This window comes from Phyllopteryx taeniolatus, chromosome 21 (genome assembly GCF_024500385.1).
Source record: "Phyllopteryx taeniolatus isolate TA_2022b chromosome 21, UOR_Ptae_1.2, whole genome shotgun sequence".
NCBI lineage: Eukaryota > Metazoa > Chordata > Actinopteri > Syngnathiformes > Syngnathidae > Phyllopteryx > Phyllopteryx taeniolatus.
This window is the reverse complement of record NC_084522.1, coordinates 11588791-11611117: the sequence shown is the minus strand read 5'-3', so window position 1 is coordinate 11611117 and position 22327 is coordinate 11588791. Positions and strand designations below refer to the sequence as shown.

Sequence of the window (22327 nt, the reverse complement as noted above, 5' to 3'; positions counted from 1 at the left end):
GCGTGAGGGTGTCGTTGACGGCTCAGCTGCCTCGCCTGCTTTAACCAGCTAATAAATATGAAAACAGCAGGTTTAAAGTTTTATGTCTGAAAGGATTATAGTCTTCTATAGAGTCCTATGAAAAATCCCCCAAACCTCATAATACTCAATGTTGTCCTATAAAACCGTGTTGGACAAAAGAGGGAGAAGGGGAGCTTTTTCACGCATAAGGGGTTTTCTCAAGAGCACATTGAGTGGAGTCGGGCCCTGGACCCGCCCATAGATTATGTGGCTGTCAAGTGAAAGCACGGCTGGGAGCGGCAGGTGCGTGTGCCAGGCACCAGGGGAGGGGGTCACAGGGGCCTGGTGACCATGCAGGGTGGAGGTGCGTGTGTGTGTGTGTGTGTGTGTGTGTGTGTGTGTGTCTACAGAGAATGCTACGCAGCTGCCGGCAGGAATGTTTGCACATTGTCACTTCCATTTAACTTGCTCTTTTTCTTTTGTCTCCTCCCCTCCCACATCAACGTATAGACCCCCATGGCTGACCGGGGGTCCACCATGCCTCTTCCCTGGCGCAGAGATGGAGCTAAACGCTGACACTTTGTCCATAAAGACTGCATGGGGTGCAGGTCATGCCCACCTCAGTGCTGTGAAATGAGGATTAAACTGATAAGAGTGTTAGATAGCACACTGCTTGGAGAGTTTTACAGAAGCAAACAAACTCATCATCAACACACACTTTGGCTTGTGACAATTTAATCCCCGGAGGCCTCTTTTATGCAAGTTACCCGATTCAGATTTTTCAAGCTACAATGTCAACATATGGTGGCCTGTAGACGAAGCTGTTTAATTAAGCACCTCATGAATTTATCCGCGCAACTTTGCCAAAAATCAATCAAATAACACACACAATGAAAATCGGGCTCCACGCTAAATTCACAAAGTAATCTCATGTCATGTGGCTTTTCATGGAGTCTTATCTTTTATTCTCATGCATTTGCAATAAGGTTAGTGCATTGTTATCAGACTACCGTTACCAATAGAAGGCCGTTCGCCAGGCTGACCCATGCGTGCTGCATCTTCGCCCCCCAAAACTGACTGTTTGCACCGTACGTCGGTGTCTAATCTCTGCCGTCCCATTCCAAACTGTGGCCTAAGGCTATGTGTGGGTCCTCACTTAATCCCCCCACAACCAAGTCCCCACATATTCCGCTGGGATTTGGCAAAACTGTTACATGTCGAAGCTGCGCAACGCCGCTTTTTCACACCATCTTCCAGCAAAAAGGGATTAATGGCTCCACCATTATGTGCAATGAGAATGAATAACAAACAGCCGTCTGTTTATCCTGCAGAGAAAAGTGTGTCCTTGTGCTCTTTTATCAAATCGTCTTTGAGGAGGGGGTTGCAGAGGTGACACGCCAGCAAAAGCATGGTCTGAAATCAGCGTGTTAAGTTACCATCTGATGCTTTTAGTCTCCCCATAGCGGATTACAGTTTGCGTATGCATACTGTATGTTGTATGCAAAGGATGGTTCAAGAAGAGTTAATGAATGAGTATCCCCTTTAGCGAGAACAACGCCACGATGATCAGTATCTGAATTTGACTAAACTAAATTTCTGTGACTACTGTTAAATGAAAAATGTTAACCCTTTATATGCCGCTCATTTGAATAGCCGACTATATTAATCCAAGAAAACTGTAGTAAAACGTTTTACTCCAACAACCACAGCTTGAAATTAACTTCTTTAGTCACCATCCACTGTGGCTGTGGTTTGCCATAGTTACTTGCCACTCAGCATTTTCACTAGCTACAATTTTGGTTTTGGCTAATAGGGACAGAAAACCAATCGTCTGGCGTTCCTTCGTCTCATCAGGTTTCCTCTTGTTTGTTTTCTTTCGACGTGAGCAAAAGGCTTCACTAATGGAGCAATGAGCAAATACTGTGTGAACGCAGCGCTCATGGGAGTTGTAGTTTTGTATCATAACATTCCAATTGGTGTGATATCCAGAATTGAGAAAACCACAATTAAAAAATAAAAATTCACCCTGCCCAAGTGTCCAATGGGAGTGCTGCTGAAATTCACCCGCATTTGCCGACTGTTAATGTCAAACCCTGAAAACAGCCTTGGAAATGTGCAGTCATTATCATTAAATAAGTTATATTTATACATTTTATAAATTAATACAACAATATATATTTTTTCAATTATACAATTTTCATGACTGTCATGGCCTTTCTTCATTGACTGGTGGGGAGAAATGACATTTCTGATACTTTGTAGTGAGGCGTGTAGGTTCCATAATTTTAAACTACCAAATATGGTTTCAAAACGATCCAGTCATTAGTAGACTTTCACTGAATGACATCGTTCCTTTTTTTTTTTCTTTTGCAAATGTTTTAATTTTGAGCAGCAGGTCCACTAAACTTGGTATGCGTAGATGAAGGCGCAATATACACAAGGGTTTAGGACCTATTAAGCGTGATAGTTCCAGAACAGTGGAGGATCTCACGATAATTAATCTTGAAATTTAGTGTGTATTGTGCCGGAGCAGAGGTCAACATATTACTGTCAGATTGTATTGTATTGCCGTAACTGAAGAAAAATATCAGACTGACCCATTAAGAATAAAGAACTAAAAAATGAAAGACAAATCCAGTTGAGCAAAATCTTCCACTTCTGTGTTATTTCTCCTCATTGCACTATTTTTTTCCGCCTTTTTCCCCATAACTGCCAAGACAGACTATATGCGGCTGGCACGGAACATAGGAAAATGAAATATGAAACAGTGTGTGTGATAAACTGGTAGATAATCATCTTTTCATTAAAACTTTCATCCCGAGTGACTTAAATATTCAAGGGGCCAATTACGCCGCTTTGTATCTCTTTCTCTCATACTCTGGCTGTCCTTAACAAGAGCAGTCAGCGCGCGAGGGAAGGGTGCGTGGCTTAAGGGGTTGGGTGAGAGCATCATTATGGAGTGGTCCGATGGAGGGAGGGAAGGAGTTTTAGAGGGGGTGACCCGCCGTCCCTGAATGGGGGAGACGGGGTGCAGCAGGCCTAATGTGAGGCTGTCCAAATGGTGGCATAAGGAGAGGAGAAACAGAAGGTGGACAAACATGTCGTGCAGGTGCAATGGGTGGATGGTGGATGGAGGGATGCTGGGGGAAAAAGAACAGACAGACGAGCCGAGCCGAGTATAGATTTCCCATGCAGATAGCGGGAAGATGTGCGCATCCTGACGAGCGCCGCAAATAGGGTGCACGATTGTCTTGGATGCCTGTGTGGTGTGGGTGTGCGTGCATGTGTGCGAGTGTATTAGCAGTCGGAGCACTGAAGCCCACAGGCGATTCCTGTGTGAGCCTGCGATAAAGTGGGGGTACAATGGGGGGTGTGGAGGAGGAAGTTAGTTGGTTGGGTGGGAGGCAGGAGGGGGGTGGAGGAGAGTGGAGCGCTTCCTCTGTGCTTTCAAAAAAGCCTCTGGATCATGTCCCCGATGGTCCTTCACTTTCCATACACACACACAGAATTCCTCTTCTCCCCCCCAAACGTCCCACCCTCCCGCTCTCGAAAAGAGTGTCTTGGCAGGGTAATTAAGAATGGCCTCTAAACACAGGCGTAAGGCAGCCACGCTCCAGATGAAAGTAAATGATTAAAATGATTACAGGCTGCGAGATGACGAGCCGGAGTGTGGGGTGGCCGCCGGACATTTGTCAGTAATTAGATAATTAATCTGAATGCAAATGATGAGCCCTAACGAAGCAGTCAAGCTGAACCGGCGACAACTGCCGTGAGTGAAATGGGAAGGAGGGGGAGGAGGGTGGGGGGGGGGGGGGGGGGGGGGGGGGATGAAAAAGGCATGGGAAAGGGGGAAAACACATCTATATTGAGAGTGTAACACATCCAAAAATCTGCATCAAGACACTCCCAAGCAAAAGGCAGCATTTTTGATTTGGCTTTCTGCTAGTTGACAGCGTCTGTCTCACTCTGTTTGTAGCTTTCGGTGACAGTGACAAGCACACTAAAAATAAAAATATACCAAAAGGCCTCGCGTGAAGCTCTACATGCGCCTCTCCCATGCAGGCAGCTGAAATGTCAAATGAAGGGTACCGACGCAATGTGGCACCCGAGGATGGCGCATCCTTAAACGTAAGAGCAAATTGTGGATTTACTCCCTGCATGGCTGCAAACACTCATTATTTTTTCTGCGTTCCACCCGTTCATACCTGCTGTCAACTGGTATGAACATCTTACGTGATACTCAGACTTGTTGTATGAAGTGAAGAGGAAGTGATCCATCTCAAACGAGAGATGTGTTGTGTCATTCTGACTACTTTAACATTGACGATAATGATGTTACTGCTACATGTTTGAAATGTCAATGACATAGTAGTGTTTGTCAATTACAATTCCTAAGAGGAAGCCTTAGAAAGGGTAATAAAGTATTCATAAGTTGTTAGTAGCAATGTCATAAACCATTTGTGTTTGTCCTGTATTGTGGATGACTTATTTATTCTTATTATTATTATCATTATCATGATATGCCACATGCAATCTACAAGGGTCAGTGAACAAGTAATGAGCCCAATTAAATTTAACCTACTAATAATTTACATTTTTCAGTAATGTTTACGGTTTGTAGTTTCAATACTAGTTTGAAGTTTTTTTTTTTGTTTTTTTTTAAAGTTCAAGCATAAGGGTGTCCACAAGTGCACTTGGCACCAGGACACCCGAGGTCGCCGTTCGATGATCGACTTTGTGGTCGTGTCATTGGACTTGCGGCCGCATGTCTTGGACACTCGGGTGAAGAGAGGGGCGGAGCTGTCAACTGATCATGGAACGGGAGATTGACAGGTGGATCGGTGCAGCGTCTGCAGGGATGCAGACTTTGTATCGATCTGTTGTGGTGAAGAAGGAGCTAAGCCGAAAGGTGAAGCTATCAATTTACCGGTCAATCTACATTCCTACCCTCACCTATGGTCACGAGCTGTGGGTCATGGCCGAAAGAGCAAGCGGCCCTTCCTCCGCAGGGTGTCCGGGCTCTCCCTTAGAGATAAGGTGAGAAGCTCGGGGATCCGAGAGGGGCTGTTCCTCCGCATTGAGAGCAGCCAGATGAGGTGGCTTGGGCATCTGTTTCGGATGCCTCCTGGACGCCTCCCCGGTGAGGTGTTCCGGGCACGTTCCACCGGGAGGAGACCCCGGGGACGACCAAAGACACGCTGGAGAGATTACGTCTTTCGGCTGGCCTGGGAACTTCTCGGGATCCCCCCGGAAGAGCTGGATGAAGTGGCTGGAGAGAGGGAAGTCTGGGCTTCCCTGCTGAGGCTGCTGCCCCCGCGACCCGACCTCAGATAAGCGGAAGACAATGGATGGATGGATGGATAAAATATAGCATTTATAGATGATTGAATGGGCGATAAACAACTAACGGAAACTACCAAGAATCACATAAAATGATAAGATGGTGTATTATTATGCATTGTGGACACATTTCCAATTTGTCCGTGAGAAACTATTGATTTAGTGAAGAGGAACTGTCAAATGTCCAATATGCATACATTCACCACCAGTGATCTAACTGGCTTATCAACTGACAATCATTGTGTTGGCTGAAAAGCAATAGAACTTGCTCATAACACATCTACAGACAACAGCTTGGATAAAAAGACTTATGTGACAGCGAACCACTCCCCCAGTTAGATCAAATTAAATAACACGTCCATTTAGCTGCTGAAAGCCTCGAGAGGCAATGTTTTACCTGCCCACTTGTCGTTAAATGAGGACTGATGGCTCACTCATTCAGCTTGACATAATCACTGGAGACCACTGCTGCATGAAGAAATGTAGTATATTTGTCTAACAAGTTTCGGCTGTGCACACTGAACAACAGCGAGACTGTCATTTTTCCACAAGGGACATTAATGCGCATTCATTTTATTATAGTATTGAAAGCTGGAACTCCAAAGTTGACCACAAGCTGATTTGTGCCGCCGGTAGGTCTCATTCCAAAACATTATGAATCAGCTGAAATAATCAGTTCCAGTATTGAACTGCTGCCAGCATAAAACCTTCATGAACTGGACATTCATGCAATGCATTCAGCAGTGGTTCTCTACTGTTGTATTGCATTTTCCATTGTCCCGACCCACCTTTATATAAATTAAGAACTACCCGTATAGGTAAGGAATAGATATTGTTCAAAAATAGCCTTTGAAAACATTTTTATATTCATATATATATTTTTTAACATAATATTATATGGTTAACATAATATTATATGGTTACATTATTAAGAACCTAGGATGAACATGGCAACTCAAAAATGAATATAGTCAAATTAAATGTCAAAATTTCACAACATACAGCCACAAAATGTCACTTATATCTCAGCACTGATCCCTTTGTTTTAGGAAATTACAAAATGGTTTATTTTCTTTTAAGGAATAATCAATGTAGACAAGTGCAACAGTAACACTTGAACAGCCTGAATTACTATGTTGCATACAGTACATACTGTACATGTTAGATAGTTAGAACGTTTTTCACAGTTTAAAAGTTCCCAGTTTTACTACAGTGTGTGTGACATAATGTCATCAAAAATACTCCAACAATCAAGAATTATAGAACACTACACATCTTATTTCTTGTCTCACGGAAGTGAAAGACTGGCTACTCCGCCCCATATTCCTGTGGGCCAATTGTGAGCCCGGCCTTCGTTACCATGACACCTAATGACGAGAGTGGCTTCTACTTCAACACCGTGTGTACAGTATGTGGCACAGGGACACATCTGCAAACACACCACGCTCACACTGACTACTACATGCAATCAAGTATCTGCTTCTTGTTGAAAGCTAACACCAATCTGCATCCAACAAAACTTAATTCTGCTCTGGTTACCTTTTGATTTGACAAAGCAGGGCAGCCGCACCTGTGGGGGAGGTGGGTGTTTCTGTATGATAGTGCTCTATGTTCCAAAATACCTAAGCTGCACTAAATTTTAACAATGGCATAATGGAATGAAACATTTCTTTTCAGTGCAGCATGTCATGTTTTACTATCTATTTTGTGGCAGGACATGTTTTTGAGTGTGTTGGTCAAGGATTTTTCACACTCAATTTTGTTGTAAAATACGGTATTCCACTTGATATATAATCAAGTGTTGTTGTTGTTTGTATTATATCAAGTCTCCTAGTTGTTATGAAAGAAGCCCGAATAACATGAACCAGGAATATTTATTTCGGAATAGAACAAATACAACTAATATATTGAGATAATGGCCATATTACATTATGAACAGGTGCTTAAAAGATGTCTGAAGAATTTAACTCTCCGGTCACAGTTTACATGTGACTTACTTTCAACAGATATTATTTAACGTGACTACTGAGCGAAATTACAATTGGGAACCAAAAGTGAAAAAAGACAACAACAAAAAATGTGTAAATAACTATTTAGAGAGAAATTATTCCAGAATAACATATTTAACCCTGAGTCACATATCATAATATGATAAACCCTTATGTCAGAATTTACATGACCAGGAACAGAAAAAAGGTAGAACATATGAAAAAACACAATACTCAGTAGCCTATCTTTAAACACAACAAGCTAAGAGATTTCTTCTGTTCAGTGTTTTGTCAGTCTCCACGTTTATTTCACTCGACGACCAACTCAAACTGTTCAGCCTCCTGGAACTCTGCGTTCATCTTGGCCGAAAGCACGTCCACCTCCGTGACGTCAATCTGCTGCAACTTCCTCCGGCTCTTCTTCTTCTCCTTCACCAATGCCACCCCGGGGATGTTGAGATCCGGAACGCAGTCTTCGGTGTCCAAAATGAATGAGCTGGGGCCCGATGCGATACTTGAAACCTCCAGAGCCGCCTTGCCTCGCCCGCCTCTTCGCCTCACCTAGAGATGTCAAAATGGATTAATCGTAATTGATCATCAAATTAATCGACAACTATTTTGAGAATTGATTAACCTTTTTGAGTCACCGTTCAACTTAAAATTGTCAAAATCTCTGAACAGTATATATTGTATGATTTCTGTAGTCTTCCATAAAAGCAGACTGATTATCTTTTGTGTTTAATCAATATAAGACATTTGCAAACATCCGCTTTAACTTAGGAAAACAACGGTCAACATTTCCCCCTATTTTTCTGAAATGTTATGGACCAAAACTGAATTATCAATTAAAAAAAGAAATATTAAAAAATAAAAATTGAAAAATTAGGGCCGTTCGATACCTGAACAAGTATTCACTCTTCAGTACTCACCGATACCGAGTACTAATACCACTAGTACTGTGGATACATCAAATTATTAACAATGACAGATTATTGTGAACAAAGACCTCTGACACACATGATGATTGACTGACATGTCAAACCAATGCACTGTAGTGCCAACTCATGGCGATTTACTCGATGTCAGATTTTTTTTTTTGCCGGAAGTATCAGTGGCTGGTATTGGCAGCCTTCACGAGTACCGGATAACTTGAAATAAGACTGATAGCCCAATACCTGGTATCAGTAATTGCCTATCCCGAGAAAAAATAAATCAGCTTAATCTATTATGAAAACATTTATTGCAGTCGTTGTAAGAATAACCTGTAATCGACATGTACAAAATCTCCCCCTCTTGTGTGATATCGCTTAATTGTTGCCTATTTGCTTGTGTGCAATACTTAAACAACACCAAATAAACAACAATCCCTTATTAAACAGTAATAGGAAAAAAAGATATTTTGCAAATATTTTTTTCCGATTATTCGATTCAATAATATTCAATAGTGAAAGCTCCAGGCCCACCTCGGGGGTCTGCAGCATCTCAAAACCGAAAAGAGTCTCTCGGGAGTCGGGGCTGTTGAAGGATTTGTCGCTGATTCTGGTGTAGGAGCGACGCACTTTTTGCGACCACACCGCGTCGCTCGGGTCTTCTGCTGGCTGCTGTGGACGACGCTGGCCCGGCGTTGGTGGTGAGAGGATCGGTGAGGGCACGGCGACCTTCTTCTTTGCACTGGAGGACCGCCGGCTCACCCGGACAGGACCAGGAGTGGAAATCCTTTGCCTTTTCTGTTGGCCTTCCTCTGGCCGCCTTGGCGTGTTTTCTTTATTGTGCTCAGATGCAGGAGTTGTTTTCCTGGGCGCTATCTTCCTGACAGTAATGGACCGCTTGACGGGAACATTACTGTCATGCGCCATGTTGTTGTTTTCAGCATTTACCAAGGAAGGAGTCAGCCGTGGGGACCGCCTTCGCTGCGAAGAGTCGTTTAGTTTATTAGAATCCGCCATCGTCTTCTGGCTCGGGGGTGTTCGTTCGATCAACAGATCACCTAAAAAAGTTATTCACTTTTTAGAGTAGAACAAGGCGAAAAGTGTACAGTATTGTGATACACAGCAAGAAAAGTCCGCTCAAAATGCCCGCCTTAGTCGAGTGCAAAATACGTCATCGTGTTTCCGGTGACGATTGAACCCTGCGCCTTCTATTTGCAACTTTTGCTGTGTAATCTGACCAAGCGAGGCTGAACGCGTCTTTTCTATTTAATACTCGCTATTAATCTAGCTCTTCTAATACAGAATGGAATATTTAATCGGTATACAGGGACCGGATTATGTCGTCGTCGCTGCCGACAATGTCGCAGTCAACAGCATCGTTCAATTGAAACAAGGTATATGCCAGTGTGTTAGCTTAGCATTTCCACCCGGCTAAAATTGTCTTCTTAACATGCTAAAAGATTAGAAAAAGTTAATGTATTAAACCAAGCTACCGTGCGTCTAGCATGAAATGTATTTTTGAGTGTTTGACGTTAGCTTCTGTTTGCGATGAAAGTGCTCTGAAAGCTAAAAATGTCCCTCTTATGAATGACTGTTTTGTTCCTCTTTTGCCGTCTTCCATGCGGCTTTTACAATTTATAGATGTATGTATGTATGTGATATAATAAAACAATACATAATCTCTTATCGGAATAGTTTCGTTCGACACATTTGTGCAAAAATACGAACGAAAGTGAAAGTATTTCTACAAACCAGGGGTGTCAAACTTGTTTTCATTACGGGTCACGTGTGATATACAGTCATGGATAAATAAATATTAGACCACCATCGTTTCTTCAATTTCGGGTACCTTGTAATGGCCCGAGCCACTAAAAGGTGCATTACCTTAAGAATTGAATAAGCATGACAAAAATGTAGCTGATTCTATAATTCTTTATGTACTATTTGACATCCTTTAACTTAATGACAAACTTCAACATCTTATTTTTTTCTGTCCTCTTTTAGGAGATGTATGATGTACATCTTTTACAAAAAGAAATAAAAGACGTACATTGTGTTTGCACTGCCCAGTTCTTTTTCCCCGTGTTACACAGGCTGTCACATTTGTGTGATTGCATTTCCAATGAAATAACAAGTTAGACATTCTTCCCAAAGCATATCGCGAGCCATCATTATTTTATGACGGATCACTAGTTTTCAACAGTCAAGTCAAGAAGAAAGCGTGACAAGTGATAATTAGTAAAAATTTTAATGAGATGGACTTAGTTTATTGTAGTTAATTGCTCTCCTCATGTTTCAGACGATGACAAAATGTTCAAACTAAGCGAGAAGATCTTGCTGCTGTGTGTGGGAGAGGCAGGAGACACGGTACAGTTTGCAGAGTACATCCAGAAGAATGTTCAGCTCTACAAAATGAGAAACGGTAAACTCTTAAAATTGGATTATAAGTATACTTGAGGAAGGTCTTGGTTGAAGTTCATTTTGAAATGTTTGGTTTTTCAGGCTATGAACTCAGCCCAGCAGCCGCAGCAAACTTCACGAGAAAGAACCTCGCAGAGTACCTTCGAAGCAGGGTAAACATACACAACAATCTCAAGATACATATTTTTGTGTAAAAGAAATGCAAGGCTTCCAGATCATTGTATTCTGTTTTTATTTATGTTTAACACAACGCCCCAAATTAATTGGAATTGGGGTTGTACATTAACAATTATGATTTAATAATTGAGTCAAAGTATTGAGGGTTTGAAATGAGGTGTTTAAATATGCTGGGAATTCCACATTAAATTGCCATGTCACACTTTTACGATTGTTGTCACTGTTAGGTTTCAGCCGGAAAGACTGATTAGCACATCTGCCTCACAGTTCTGGGGACCGGGTTTCAAATCCCAGCCCCGCCTGTGTGGAGTTTGCATGTACTCCCCGTGCCTGGGTGGGTTTTCTCCGAGTACTCTAGTTTCCTCCCACATCCCAAAAGCATGCGCGGTAGGTTGATTGAAGACTCTAAATTGCCCGTAGGTGCGAATGTGAGTGGGAATGGTTGGTTGTTTCTGTGTGCCCTGCGATTGGCTGGCGACCGGTTCAGAGTGTGCCCCGCCTCCTGCCCGAGGATAGCTGGGTTTGGCTCCAACGGCCCGCGACCCTGGTGAGGATGAGCAGTGTGGAAAATGGATGGATGGATGTTAGGTTTCAAAACAATAAGTCTGAAATTAGTTTTACAGATTGTTAGTTTGGCATTCAAGGTCATTGGATATACTTGTAGTGTACAAAGAGTATTTTATTGGTCATCTTAAAAGCTCACTGTACTTTGTACAGTGTCTCTAAAGTAGAACTGGAAACGTGTTGACAGAAAGTAGCTGTTGTAAAGCACCACATTTGTAATTTACCAGTCTTGGCTCCAACCGTTGTGACAGCAGCAGCCCCCAACTTTTTTGCTCCACAGATTGGTTTTGTCTAAACCATTATTTTGATTGACCAGCATAAAAAAATAAATAATAAAATAGATATTAAAAATCCAACTCTTTCTTACTCCGAATGTACAGTCCCCCCCCCAAAAAAAGTATTGGAACATCAAGGTCAATTCCTTTGTTTTTGTTGTACACTGAAGACATTTGGGTTTCAGATCAAAAGATGAATATGAGACAAAAGTTCAGAATTCCAGCTTTTATTTCATGGTATTTACATCTAGCTGTATTAAACAACTCAGGACAGAGTATCTTTTGTTTGAAGCCACCCACCTTTCAAGTGAGCAAAAGTATTGGAACACACATTATTAAATTAACTTAAAGTGAATAACATTTAATATTTGGTGGCATAGCCCTTATTTGCAATAACTGCATCAAGGCTGCGACCAAATGACTTCACCAGACTGTTGCAGTCTTCATTTGAAATGCTTTTCCAGGCCTTTACTGTAGCCTCTTTCAGTTCGTGTTTGTTCCTGGGGTTTCGCCCGTCAATCTCCTCTTCAGGAGGTAAAATGCATGCTCTATTGGTTAAGGTCCAGTGATTTGACTTGGCCAGTCTAAGACCTCCACTTTCTACCCCCGATGAAGTCCTTGGTTGTGTTGGCAGTGTGTTTTGTGTCATTGTCTTGTTGCATGATGAAGCTTCTTCCGATTAGTTTGGATGCATTTTTCTGTAAATTGCCACACAAAATGGTTTTGTAGACTTCAGAACTCATTCTTCTGCTACCATCATGAGTTACATCATCAATAAAGACTAGTGAGACCGTTTCAGAAACAGCCATGCAAGTCCAAGCTTTGACAATACCTCCACCGTGGTTCACAGATGAGCTTGTGCGTTTTGGATCATAAGCAGATCCTTTCTCCATAATTTGGCTTTTCCATCACTTTGGAAGAGGTTAATCTTGGTCTCATCAGTCCATAAAACTTTTGTTCCAAAGCTTTTGTGGCTCATCTCGGTACTACTTTGCAAAATCCAATCTGGCGTTCCGATTCTTCTTGCTGATGAGTGGTTTGAATCTTGTGGTATGGCCTGTATATTTCTTCTCTCGAAGTCGTCTTCGAACAGTGGAATGTGATACCGTCACCCCTGCCCTGTGGAGGTTGACAGTGATGTCATTGACTGTTGTCTTTGGGTGTTTCTTCACAGCTCTCACAATGTTTCTGTCATCAACTGCTGTTGATACCCTTGGCTGACCTGTTCGATGTCTGTTGCTCAGTACACCAGTACTTTATTTCTTTTTCAGGACATTTCAAATAGTTGTATTGGCTACGCCCAATGTTTATCCAATAGCTCTGATTCATTTTCCCTCTTCTCTCAGCTTCAAAATGGTTTGTTTTACTCCCATAGACAGCTCTCTGGTCTTCATGTTTGCTTAACAGCAAATGCAGTTTTCACAAGTGAAACCCAAAGCAAAAAAACAAGCACTATCTAATGTTTAAGCAATATATCTAAAAGGCAACACCTGAGCAACTAGAAACACCCATCAGTCGCATGTTCCAGTACATTTACTCACTTGGAAAAGTGTGTGGGTTCAAACAAAAGGCGCTCTGTCCTGAGTTGTTTAACACATCTAGATGTAAATACCATGAAATATAAGCTGGAATTCTGAACGTTTGTCTCATATTCATCTTTTGATCCGAAACTGAAATGTGTTCATTATCAGTATTCAGTAGGTAGTCATATGGATAATGAGTGGTTCTCTGCCTCCTTCAAATTCCATATATGTGATGCTTTTGGTCAGTGCTTTATGGAAGTGTTATATTAAGATAAACACACTAATACAGGTGATACAAAATCTGTTCAATTCATGAAAAATGGGTAAAATATTTTGTTTATATTGGGTCTGTATGTGCATTTATAATGACCATTTAGTCTAATTCTTTGTTTTAATTAAATTTCTCAACGTGCACCAAATTATGCAACGAAAGATAAATAAACAAAACATTTTAGCTCATTTTGATGATGAATTTTGACATACGTCGGTTGCAGATCTCGTGGAAATACCTGAGCCCGTCCTGAGTCATTTTTGGTTCTGAATTTAACATAACAGATAGTTGTAACACAAGACCAGGTCTAGTGCGTGAGGTTAAGCCAATGTATAGCGAATGTTCAACTTGTTGAAGTTGGTTAACGTTTCTGTTTGAAATAAATTTTCTTAATTTAAATTTAAATAGCAAATTTATTTTTTTTTAAAACACAGAGGCTGGTCATTTGCAGATGTCGTGAATCTTGTGCTAATTTGTTAAGAGTTGTGCAGCTGCTTCCTTTCACAATAGCAGAAGGGTGAAAATAATTACAAAAAACAATTAGTGTGGTCGGGAAGGGAATGTGGGACACATCGAGCCAGGGATAGGGGTGGGGTAGCGCAAGGAGGGGAGTGGAGGGAGGCTGTTGGTGTCCCAGGGGAGACAACGTATACTCAGTAGACCCACGCTGTACAGACTGGCGTGTGAGAACCAGTAGGAGTCAATGTACACATGACTTAAAATTCTCCAGTACAGCTGGGCATTACTTTATCACTGTAAATGGTGTCATATTGCTTGTCTAAATAATGGTAAATAGATAATATAAATTATCCTTGTATCTAATAATTAAAATATCATTCAATATAATGTCGAGTTTAAATGTTACATTACATATCCTTGGGTAACTATGTCCATTGCAGCAAACAATGAAACATCGGTGGAGGACCAAATACTTGGCTATCACAAGTTAGACTCGCTCCTGGGACAGTTTTTTTAAATGAGCCTCTGTATTGCATCGATCTCAGCCTCTCTCATAATGGCTTCTTATTTTAGTTATAAGTTAAAGGTGCAAATCAGTTGTTGCCTTGCTTTGTTTTTATTTGTATAATACAGCTGTGGTGTGGGATCTAATCACCATTTAATGCCATGTGTGAAAATGTAATTGTATCAGTTGGGGCGCAGTAGAGTTGAGAAGGTTAACATTAGATGAACTTCTTGAAAAGTAGCTATATAATGAAATTCAACTCAAACAACAACTTTGAAAATTGGAGCTTATAATTTAAAATCATTTTCATTAAGGATCTATACATACCCAAGCTGAATTTCAGTTCTCCAAGCCAGACGTATACTCATAAACCATACTAAAATATTCTTGTAAACTGCAGTATATGTACGGCCATTTTTGTGGTTGAAGGCCTTCAGCACAGTGCAAAATCGTACCGTACCAGCAAGACTGTGTGTAATATGCCAACTATTTAATCAAATAAAATAAACACTTCATGGAAGAGTGCAGTGTCCTGGCAGTACCTGTAAACAAGAACCTTTTTTTTTTTTAATTCTGTTTTTGGGTCTCTTCACATTCAATTGGTTCTTTTGTAACCAGGATGAAAGCTGACCATTCTCTCTGACGTAGGATGCCAAGCTCCACCCTCCACAAACTTACTGACGCATACTAAACATACTACAACTGGCTCCCCAACAAACAAGGAAAGAAAAGTTGTTATTATGGAACTCTATACAATCAAAATGAAATTTTATAAAATCCATACTGTCCAAAACTGCTCAGTGGAAACAAGGCTATGGCCAAACAAAAATCATTCTCAAATAGTTTGCACATGCAAAGGGGGCTTCAGGATCATTTGTATTCAGTCAAGGTTAGAAAATGTTGAGCAGAAGAGCATTTTTATTCATGTCTTGTCATCCGCTGCAAGGGAATCTTTATTTTTGTGCCTCTTGGTTACGACTTTGGCTTTGTGAGCACAGGATTTATCAATGCTGCGTTCTCAGGAGTGCTGAGAAACCAAATCCAAAGCATTTTTTTTCCCAACCAGCATCCCACACCTTCCTCCAGCTATGTTTCCTCACACATTCAACAACCTCCAGAGTATCCGGACATTTGCAAATTATGTTGGATAAACAGTTTTTTCATTTTTTCCCCGCAGTCCGTCTTGAGTATAAGGTCTTTAAGATGTAGAACATCAATATTTCATGATCAGGTTTTTATTTTTTTATTTTAATTTTTTTTAGTAGTATTGAAAATGATAACTACATTTTAAAAAAGTAGCTGTAAATTGTTACAACTCCTCCTTCTTTTTACTCTACATCTGCCTAAATCTGCATCATGAACTACACTAATGAACTCTTGAGTTTAAGATGGTTGCTGGAACAAAACATCATTAAGTATCGATTTATTTGAAGCTGCCTGTATTCCTAACCTTTTGTTCAGTTGATGTCTGGGCAACTGTCCCAGATATTTTAGAATTGGTTTTAATTAATTTGATTAAATCACAGCAGATTAATATCTAGCCAGAGCAAAAAAGAGGATTTATCAAGATAATGATTTGTTTTGTATCCCAATTGTTTTCTCCTTGATCCTCAAGTCATCTTTTGAGTGCACCCCCTCCCCCACCCCCAAATGATCACAGCACTGCCAGCGTATCAGAACCCCTAGGTTAAAAACTACTGGCTGATAAATTAATCAGTGCTATATTGTTAATTCGTATGGCCTTATTCCCGCAGGATACATTCCAGATGAGTTCTATAGACTGAAAGATGTCATACTCCAGTGGCTGGCGACCACCGGGAGGTGTAGTTAACGCTCGTCGGCAGAGCACGTCTGCATGGAGGAAGCCAAACTTGGTTCACATAGAACTGTGCTTACCAACCTGCCGTCCAGAAAAACAACTTTGCGGCGTTATTAACCTCTGGAGAACTGCATTTACTCCAGCTTCAGCGAGCAAGGATAGTGAGAGAGGAGCGAAACAAAGAAAAAATTGGCGGTAAACATAATCACCGGAGGCCTTGACAAGTCTGCATCAGTAATGAGGCCCAGAATTCAACACAGAGCCAAAGAAGAAGTTCAAAGCGGATGGGCCGTCAAATCTCATCTTCTGTTGCGTTTTGGAGCTTTGTCGTGCTATTGAATAGACAAGTACAGATTTATAGCGCACTCAGAGGCACCTGTGTCCTTTACTTGGCTGTAATCGTCGCCATCCTCTGTGGGTCAATATTAAATCCTCTGTCTGAATCTTCAACATTTTGTTTTGTTTTTTTGCCAAGTGTTACCTATCCACAAAGCTGTTTGAAATCAGTATTTTTCTTTTATTCTGCTTGTAACTAGAAAGGTACTCATCAGAGGAAATGTGTTGTTCTTGTAGAAATGAGTAGTTTTTGCGTGAGTCTACTATCCATCCATCCATCCATTTTCTGAGCCGCTTCTCCTCACTAGGGTCGCGGCCGTGCTGGAGCCTATCCCAGCTGTCCCAGGAGGCGGGGTACACCCTGAACTGGTTGCCAGCCAATTGCAGGGCACATACAAACAAACAACCATTCACACTCACAGTCACACCTACGGGCAATTTAGAGTCTCCAATTAATGCATGTTTTTGGGATGTGGGAGGAAACCAGAGTGCCCGCAGAAAACCCACGCAGGCACGGGGAGAACATGCAAACTCCACACAGGCGGGGCCGGGGATCGAACCCCGGTCCTCAGAACTGAGAGGCTGACGCTCTAACCAGTCGTCCACCGTGAGTCTACTAACTAACCATAAAACAAACTCACAAATGGTGATCCAAGCCACCTTGTTCGCTGCGATTAGCAGAGCAGATTGTTGTTTTGAATTGACAGTGATTAACAGCAGTTGTAGCAATTAAACATGATATTCGAATACTTAGGGGAACTGTTGGATTTTAGGTCACCCCCCCAACAGTGATCAAAGATTACACTTTCGTTATTAGATTGCTGCAGTAACCTGTTCTGTAAGGTCACAGCAACAGTTAGCCTCTGCGCGGCGACGTTCTACAGCTGGGCCCATGTGTGTTGGCGATAAATTTCTAACACGGGCACACAATGGGTACAAATAATTACTGGCACCATATTGCACACAGCTCGCTGGCTCCTGCACAGATGAACAATTAATACAGCAGATTGAGGAGAAATGCCAATAAAGAGAACATGCCCGGGGGCAGGGTGCAAAAACAGGGGGAGAGAGGAGCAGTCGACAGGAAGGGAGGAAGGAAGAGCTGGAACTTGGAAGAAGAGTTGGATCACTGGTGCATTGTTTCATTCCTATCTGATTTTTCAAAAATATAATTAGTTGAGGTTTGGAAGGTGAAAGGTGGCAGCTATCATAAACTACTGGTGCCAGGAACCAGGTTGGGCAAATATATCTTTCCTAAGCCTATCGCTTCCAACCTACTGGGGCTGGGGGAAATGTACCAATGAAGCATAGCACACATTCAGCCGTTTGTCTTGTTTGTATGTGCATTCATACGTGTGTGTGTGTGTGTGTGGGGGGGGGGGGCGTGATGATCAGATGATGCATATTGTTTTGTTAATGTGAATCTAGGTGTGAGTTCAGGTGGCGGGGTTAACAAGGTGCCTTTGAGGTGACATGGGAAGGTTATTTTGATGCCAGGTCCGTATTATTGTTACATTGTAACCAGTGAGGCAGGTGTCAGGTGGGTGGGGGTGATGCCACTGGGGGCGTTCAGAGGCTCACAGAGGAGTAAAAGCGCATATACAAAGACACATGCATGCACGTTATTCAGCCGTTACCTGTTGTGTATATACACACACACACACACACACACACAGTTCTGCTTTCGAGTGAGTGAATGTGTGTGTTTGTGCGGGGGCATCGTTAACACTCTCACTAAAGCCCGCTCCTCAGGGGATATAACAATCATCCCCCTCGTGGCAAATATAACGCCAACACAAGTCACAGAAATAAGCAGGTCAAATGTGAGCTAAATTGAAATGACAGGGCAGGTGTTTAGATTGTATGTGTATGAATCACCGAGCTGCAAGAGAGCGTAATATTGTTTTGTTTTTCTATTTGGTGCTAATCAAAAACACTCTTTGTCTGTCAAGCATTTAGGCTTCAAGATGTTTTGAAGCCCTCCAAATTGTGTTTTGCTTTAATTGAGGAAAGAAATTAGTGTACTGGAGGGAGAGAAGAGGCCGCAAGCGTGGAAGATGTAATTTCTAAAGATGGAGAGGGGGTGCAAGAGAAACGACTAGAAGTTTTTAATGAGCCCTGGCGTGACTCGGGGGCTCGGGGTGAAGGCAGTGGGAGAGGTTAGGCGAGGAGGGGGCGAGCGAAGAAATGAAGGAGGGCGGGTGCGATGGAGAGGGCAACAGGGGTGCTGACTTCAAGCAGATGTCACACTGCAAGTGACTAACCCCCCCCAACAAACACACACACACTTGCACAGGCACACTTTTGCCCCGTGTCCCTCTGTCACCCCCTCATCCGCCTTCTTTAGGAGTGGCTTACCTTTGAACATTTTGAACTGAAACCAGATAACGGTCATGTGGGCATTTTGGACCCTGAAAACTGGAATTGAAAGTTTTTGAAAATAACAAACTGTTGCCCCTGAGATTGGGTGTGGCCCACATTTCACCCAACGTCAGCTGGGATAAGATCCAGTTCACACTAATTAGGTCCAAACACTGTAGAAAATGTATGGAAATCCTCGTAAGCCATCTAAAACGTTGAAGCTTACTTTGTCAATATAGAACAAGCCAGCATACCCTAAGAAAGAACAATCGGAGGGATTCATGGCTGCTGATGATAATGTCACTTCTGGGCGAAATCCTCACATCAACAAAATCACTACTTTTCAGGAAATCTTGATTGACTTACCAAACACAGCATCATTCAATTTGGTATTATATTGCTGTCATATACTGTTGCACACGAACACACCACCACCCCAAAATCATGTTTAATCACTAATTTAATCAGATTTTAAAAAATCGCCAATTTATTACGCTGACCCCCCTGACCAGATAAAAAGACTTTAATACTTCACAAAAGCAAACGCCTGTGCTTACATCATCATATTTATGTCTCAAAAGTGTTCTCTGTCACTACCGAAGACAAATTCCTTGTGTTTTTTGGACATACTTGGCAAATAAAGATGATTCTGATTCTTCTTAAAGATCTGAGCGTTCGAGAGAGTTAATAGATTTGTTGTCAAGCTATTTTCAACACTAAATTGGTTAATAATTTGTAAAAATCACAGACGATGTGCCCAACAGTGGAGATTTGTTTTTGAAAGACTGGAACTTATCTTAAGCACATTTAAGTTCAAGAAGCTGTTTGTAGTTTAGTGGTTGCAATAGCTGACTTACTTTAATACAGATAGCAGGACCATAGATGGATAGACAGACATACTGACTCAAGTTGAATGCGTTTCTGTTGGTCTCCAAGAAAGTGACCACTTTGGCCTTGATGCACTGAAAATGGTATTATGATATTCTCTTTAAGAAACAGTTTGTTGCATTTCTCCACAATGGATTCTGACCGCTTTATGGATGAACCTCACGTCTTTTCATGGTTATTTAAAGCTGTAGTCGTTTATCGCAGCTGAGCAGAAACACTCAAGGCTGCAGTGAAATATTTCGACACAGGATCTCCAATTTGTAAGGCAAACGCTGACTCTCCTTCATCCTCTCCTTTCTTCAGACACCATATCACGTCAACTTGTTGCTGGCGGGCTTCGACGACGCAGACGGCCCAGGTCTCTACTACATGGACTACCTGTCCTCGCTGGCCAAGGCCCCCTTCGCCGCCCACGGCTATGGAGCCTTCCTCACTCTGTCCATCCTTGACCGCTACTACAGACCCGGTGTGTGTTAGAGTCACTCTTTCCCACTGCTAAACACAAAAGCTAATATTATTTTATTATAATATTATTATTTCCACAATTCATCAACTTGTCCTTGATTTTCTTTTAGATCTGACCAGAGATGAAGCAGTGGATATCTTGAAGAAGTGCATTGAAGAAGTAAGTTGTTGTTATACATTTCGCTCAGCTTTCGATATCATAACTTTAGGAACAAATTGTAGATAATTGCGATTTCTCAATTGATTAGGTTTCACAGTACATGTTCACTTGATTTGTTCTGATCTCACTGTTGTTTCTCCCTGCCCCTAGCTGAACAAGCGTTTCATCCTGAACCTTCCCTCCTTCACTGTCCGTTTGATTGACAAGGATGGCATCCATGACCTGGAGAAGCTTTCTCCCACCAAGTGACCGGTCCCTGCTTAGCTACCAGCAATCACAACCTTTTTTTCTACCACTGACCTCCTTGTTCTTTCTGTTCAAATAAAAAGTGACGCGCAGTTGAGATATACGCTCTTTGTCCCTGTGGTGCTTTTCTGTATGCTCTCTAGCTTACTCATCTGCAACATGGAATGAGAACACGCTCCTGGCTGTGTACTTTTGCACTTGAATTCAGTTATTGTGCAATGGACACTTGCTCATGGTTGTGCAGATGAAAAAAAAACTAACAAACAAACATTTAAATAGAGGAAAAAAGGCAAAGTGACCAAAAGCATTTTAGAAATACAAGTGCTTAAGCTTTTTTGTTGATTTATGATGGATAGGTGTATCACATGAACCTTAGGAACATGAGCATGAATGTAGTTGTTTACATTACTGGCATATGATTTGGATAGTCTACTGGAGTGCTTCAGGTGTATTTGAAGGAAATATTTATTCTGAGGGGATGATACAATAAATGCATGTTTGAAAACACAATGGGGTCAATAACCTTGAATTGAATTCCCTTGAGTAGACCCTAGACCTCCACCAGTACTGTGCCATCCTGTTTTAAATTGTACACTATTGATCACCATTTGTGCTTAATAAGATTTATGCAATAAATTGCAGATGAATAAAGTTTTAATGGGTTCACTTAAACAACTTCCAAAACCTGTTTTGGAGCTTTATCCTGAACACAGCCACATCCCCAGTTATAAGATGGTGCATACACTTGTGCAACCACTATCTCAATGGTTTTGGTTTTTTGATTCCCCTCTACAATATTTTTTTTCCAGTTGAGTTGTACAGGTTATTGGTCAAACCAATGGTGGATTTTTTTTAATGATTTATCTGGGTCTGAATTTGTTTATATCACACAAAAACCAGGCATTTGAGAAGGAGTGTGTGTAGACCTTTTAAATAAAATGTATAATCACACCATATTATTACATATCCACAATTGCCATTGCATTTGATTGTTGTTAAATAAATACCTTTTTAACAAATTGATTTTGTAATCTGAAATCATGGAAAATAGTGGCAAGCAAATAATTTAGCTCGGTTAAAGTGAAGAAAATTTGCATTTTTGAATTCTTTGAACAAATCCATTTAGCAAGAAACATGAAGCAGACACACTTTATTTTCTTTACTGGGCCACAAAATGATGTGACTGGCCCAATTTGGCCCCTGGACCTTGGATTTGACCTCTGTGATTTAGAATGTGCTTTTGAGATATTTTTTTCCTTAATTCTTAGAGACTGTTGCTGTAAATGTAAAACCAGGACAGGCTGGTAACGTCACTGAATAGACGTGTGTGTGTGTGTGTGTGTGTGTGGATGCATGTGAGTGTGTGGCTCCATCGCTGTCTCGCCTCCCCATTCCACAGACAGGTGATTAATAAACATTAAACAATCCCTCCTCTCTCAAACACACCGGAATCTTCTTGACGGGAAGAGCAGCATATGTTTGCCTGCAGGCACACACACGGAGATGGAGAGCGGCCCTGCGGAGTGTCAGATAGAAAGGGGGGTGCATGGGGGGAGAAGAGCGGAGGTTAGGTTACTGAGAGGAGTAATGAGATGGGAGG

At 41.6% G+C, this 22327-nt stretch overlaps 2 protein-coding genes across 2 annotated transcripts; one reads left to right on the top strand and one right to left on the bottom strand.

Annotated features, from left to right (window-relative positions):
* Positions 1-7195: 7195 nt before the first annotated feature.
* On the bottom strand, positions 7196-9436 carry cdca5 (cell division cycle associated 5). Its single transcript, XM_061760494.1, has 2 exons — positions 8792-9436; positions 7196-7889 (listed from the first exon to the last, which is right to left on the bottom strand). Exons 1-2 carry the CDS (start codon positions 9272-9274, stop codon positions 7638-7640), a joined length of 735 nt encoding a protein of 244 aa, XP_061616478.1. The 5' UTR covers positions 9275-9436; the 3' UTR covers positions 7196-7637.
* Positions 9437-9440: 4 nt separating this feature from the next.
* Positions 9441-20830, top strand: psmb2 (proteasome 20S subunit beta 2). The gene is made up of 6 exons (XM_061760495.1): positions 9441-9651; positions 10557-10679; positions 10760-10830; positions 20160-20322; positions 20432-20481; positions 20632-20830. Exons 1-6 carry the CDS (start codon positions 9561-9563, stop codon positions 20728-20730), a joined length of 597 nt encoding a protein of 198 aa, XP_061616479.1. The 5' UTR covers positions 9441-9560; the 3' UTR covers positions 20731-20830.
* The last annotated feature ends 1497 nt before the right edge of the window (positions 20831-22327 follow it).

Bases quoted from the DNA above. Each gene is read 5' to 3' on its own strand.
- cdca5 (XM_061760494.1), bottom strand. From the start codon at position 9,274: ATGGCGGATTCTAATAAACTAAACGACTCTTCGCAGCGAAGGCGGTCC. The intron at 7,890-8,791 runs GTGGGCCTGGAG...TGACATCTCTAG, and splicing joins AGATGCTGCAGACCCCCGAG to GTGAGGCGAAGAGGCGGGCG.
- psmb2 (XM_061760495.1), top strand. From the start codon at position 9,561: ATGGAATATTTAATCGGTATACAGGGACCGGATTATGTCGTCGTCGCT. The intron at 10,831-20,159 runs GTAAACATACAC...TCCTTTCTTCAG, and splicing joins CAGAGTACCTTCGAAGCAGG to ACACCATATCACGTCAACTT. The intron at 20,323-20,431 runs GTGTGTGTTAGA...ATTTTCTTTTAG, and splicing joins TGACCGCTACTACAGACCCG to ATCTGACCAGAGATGAAGCA.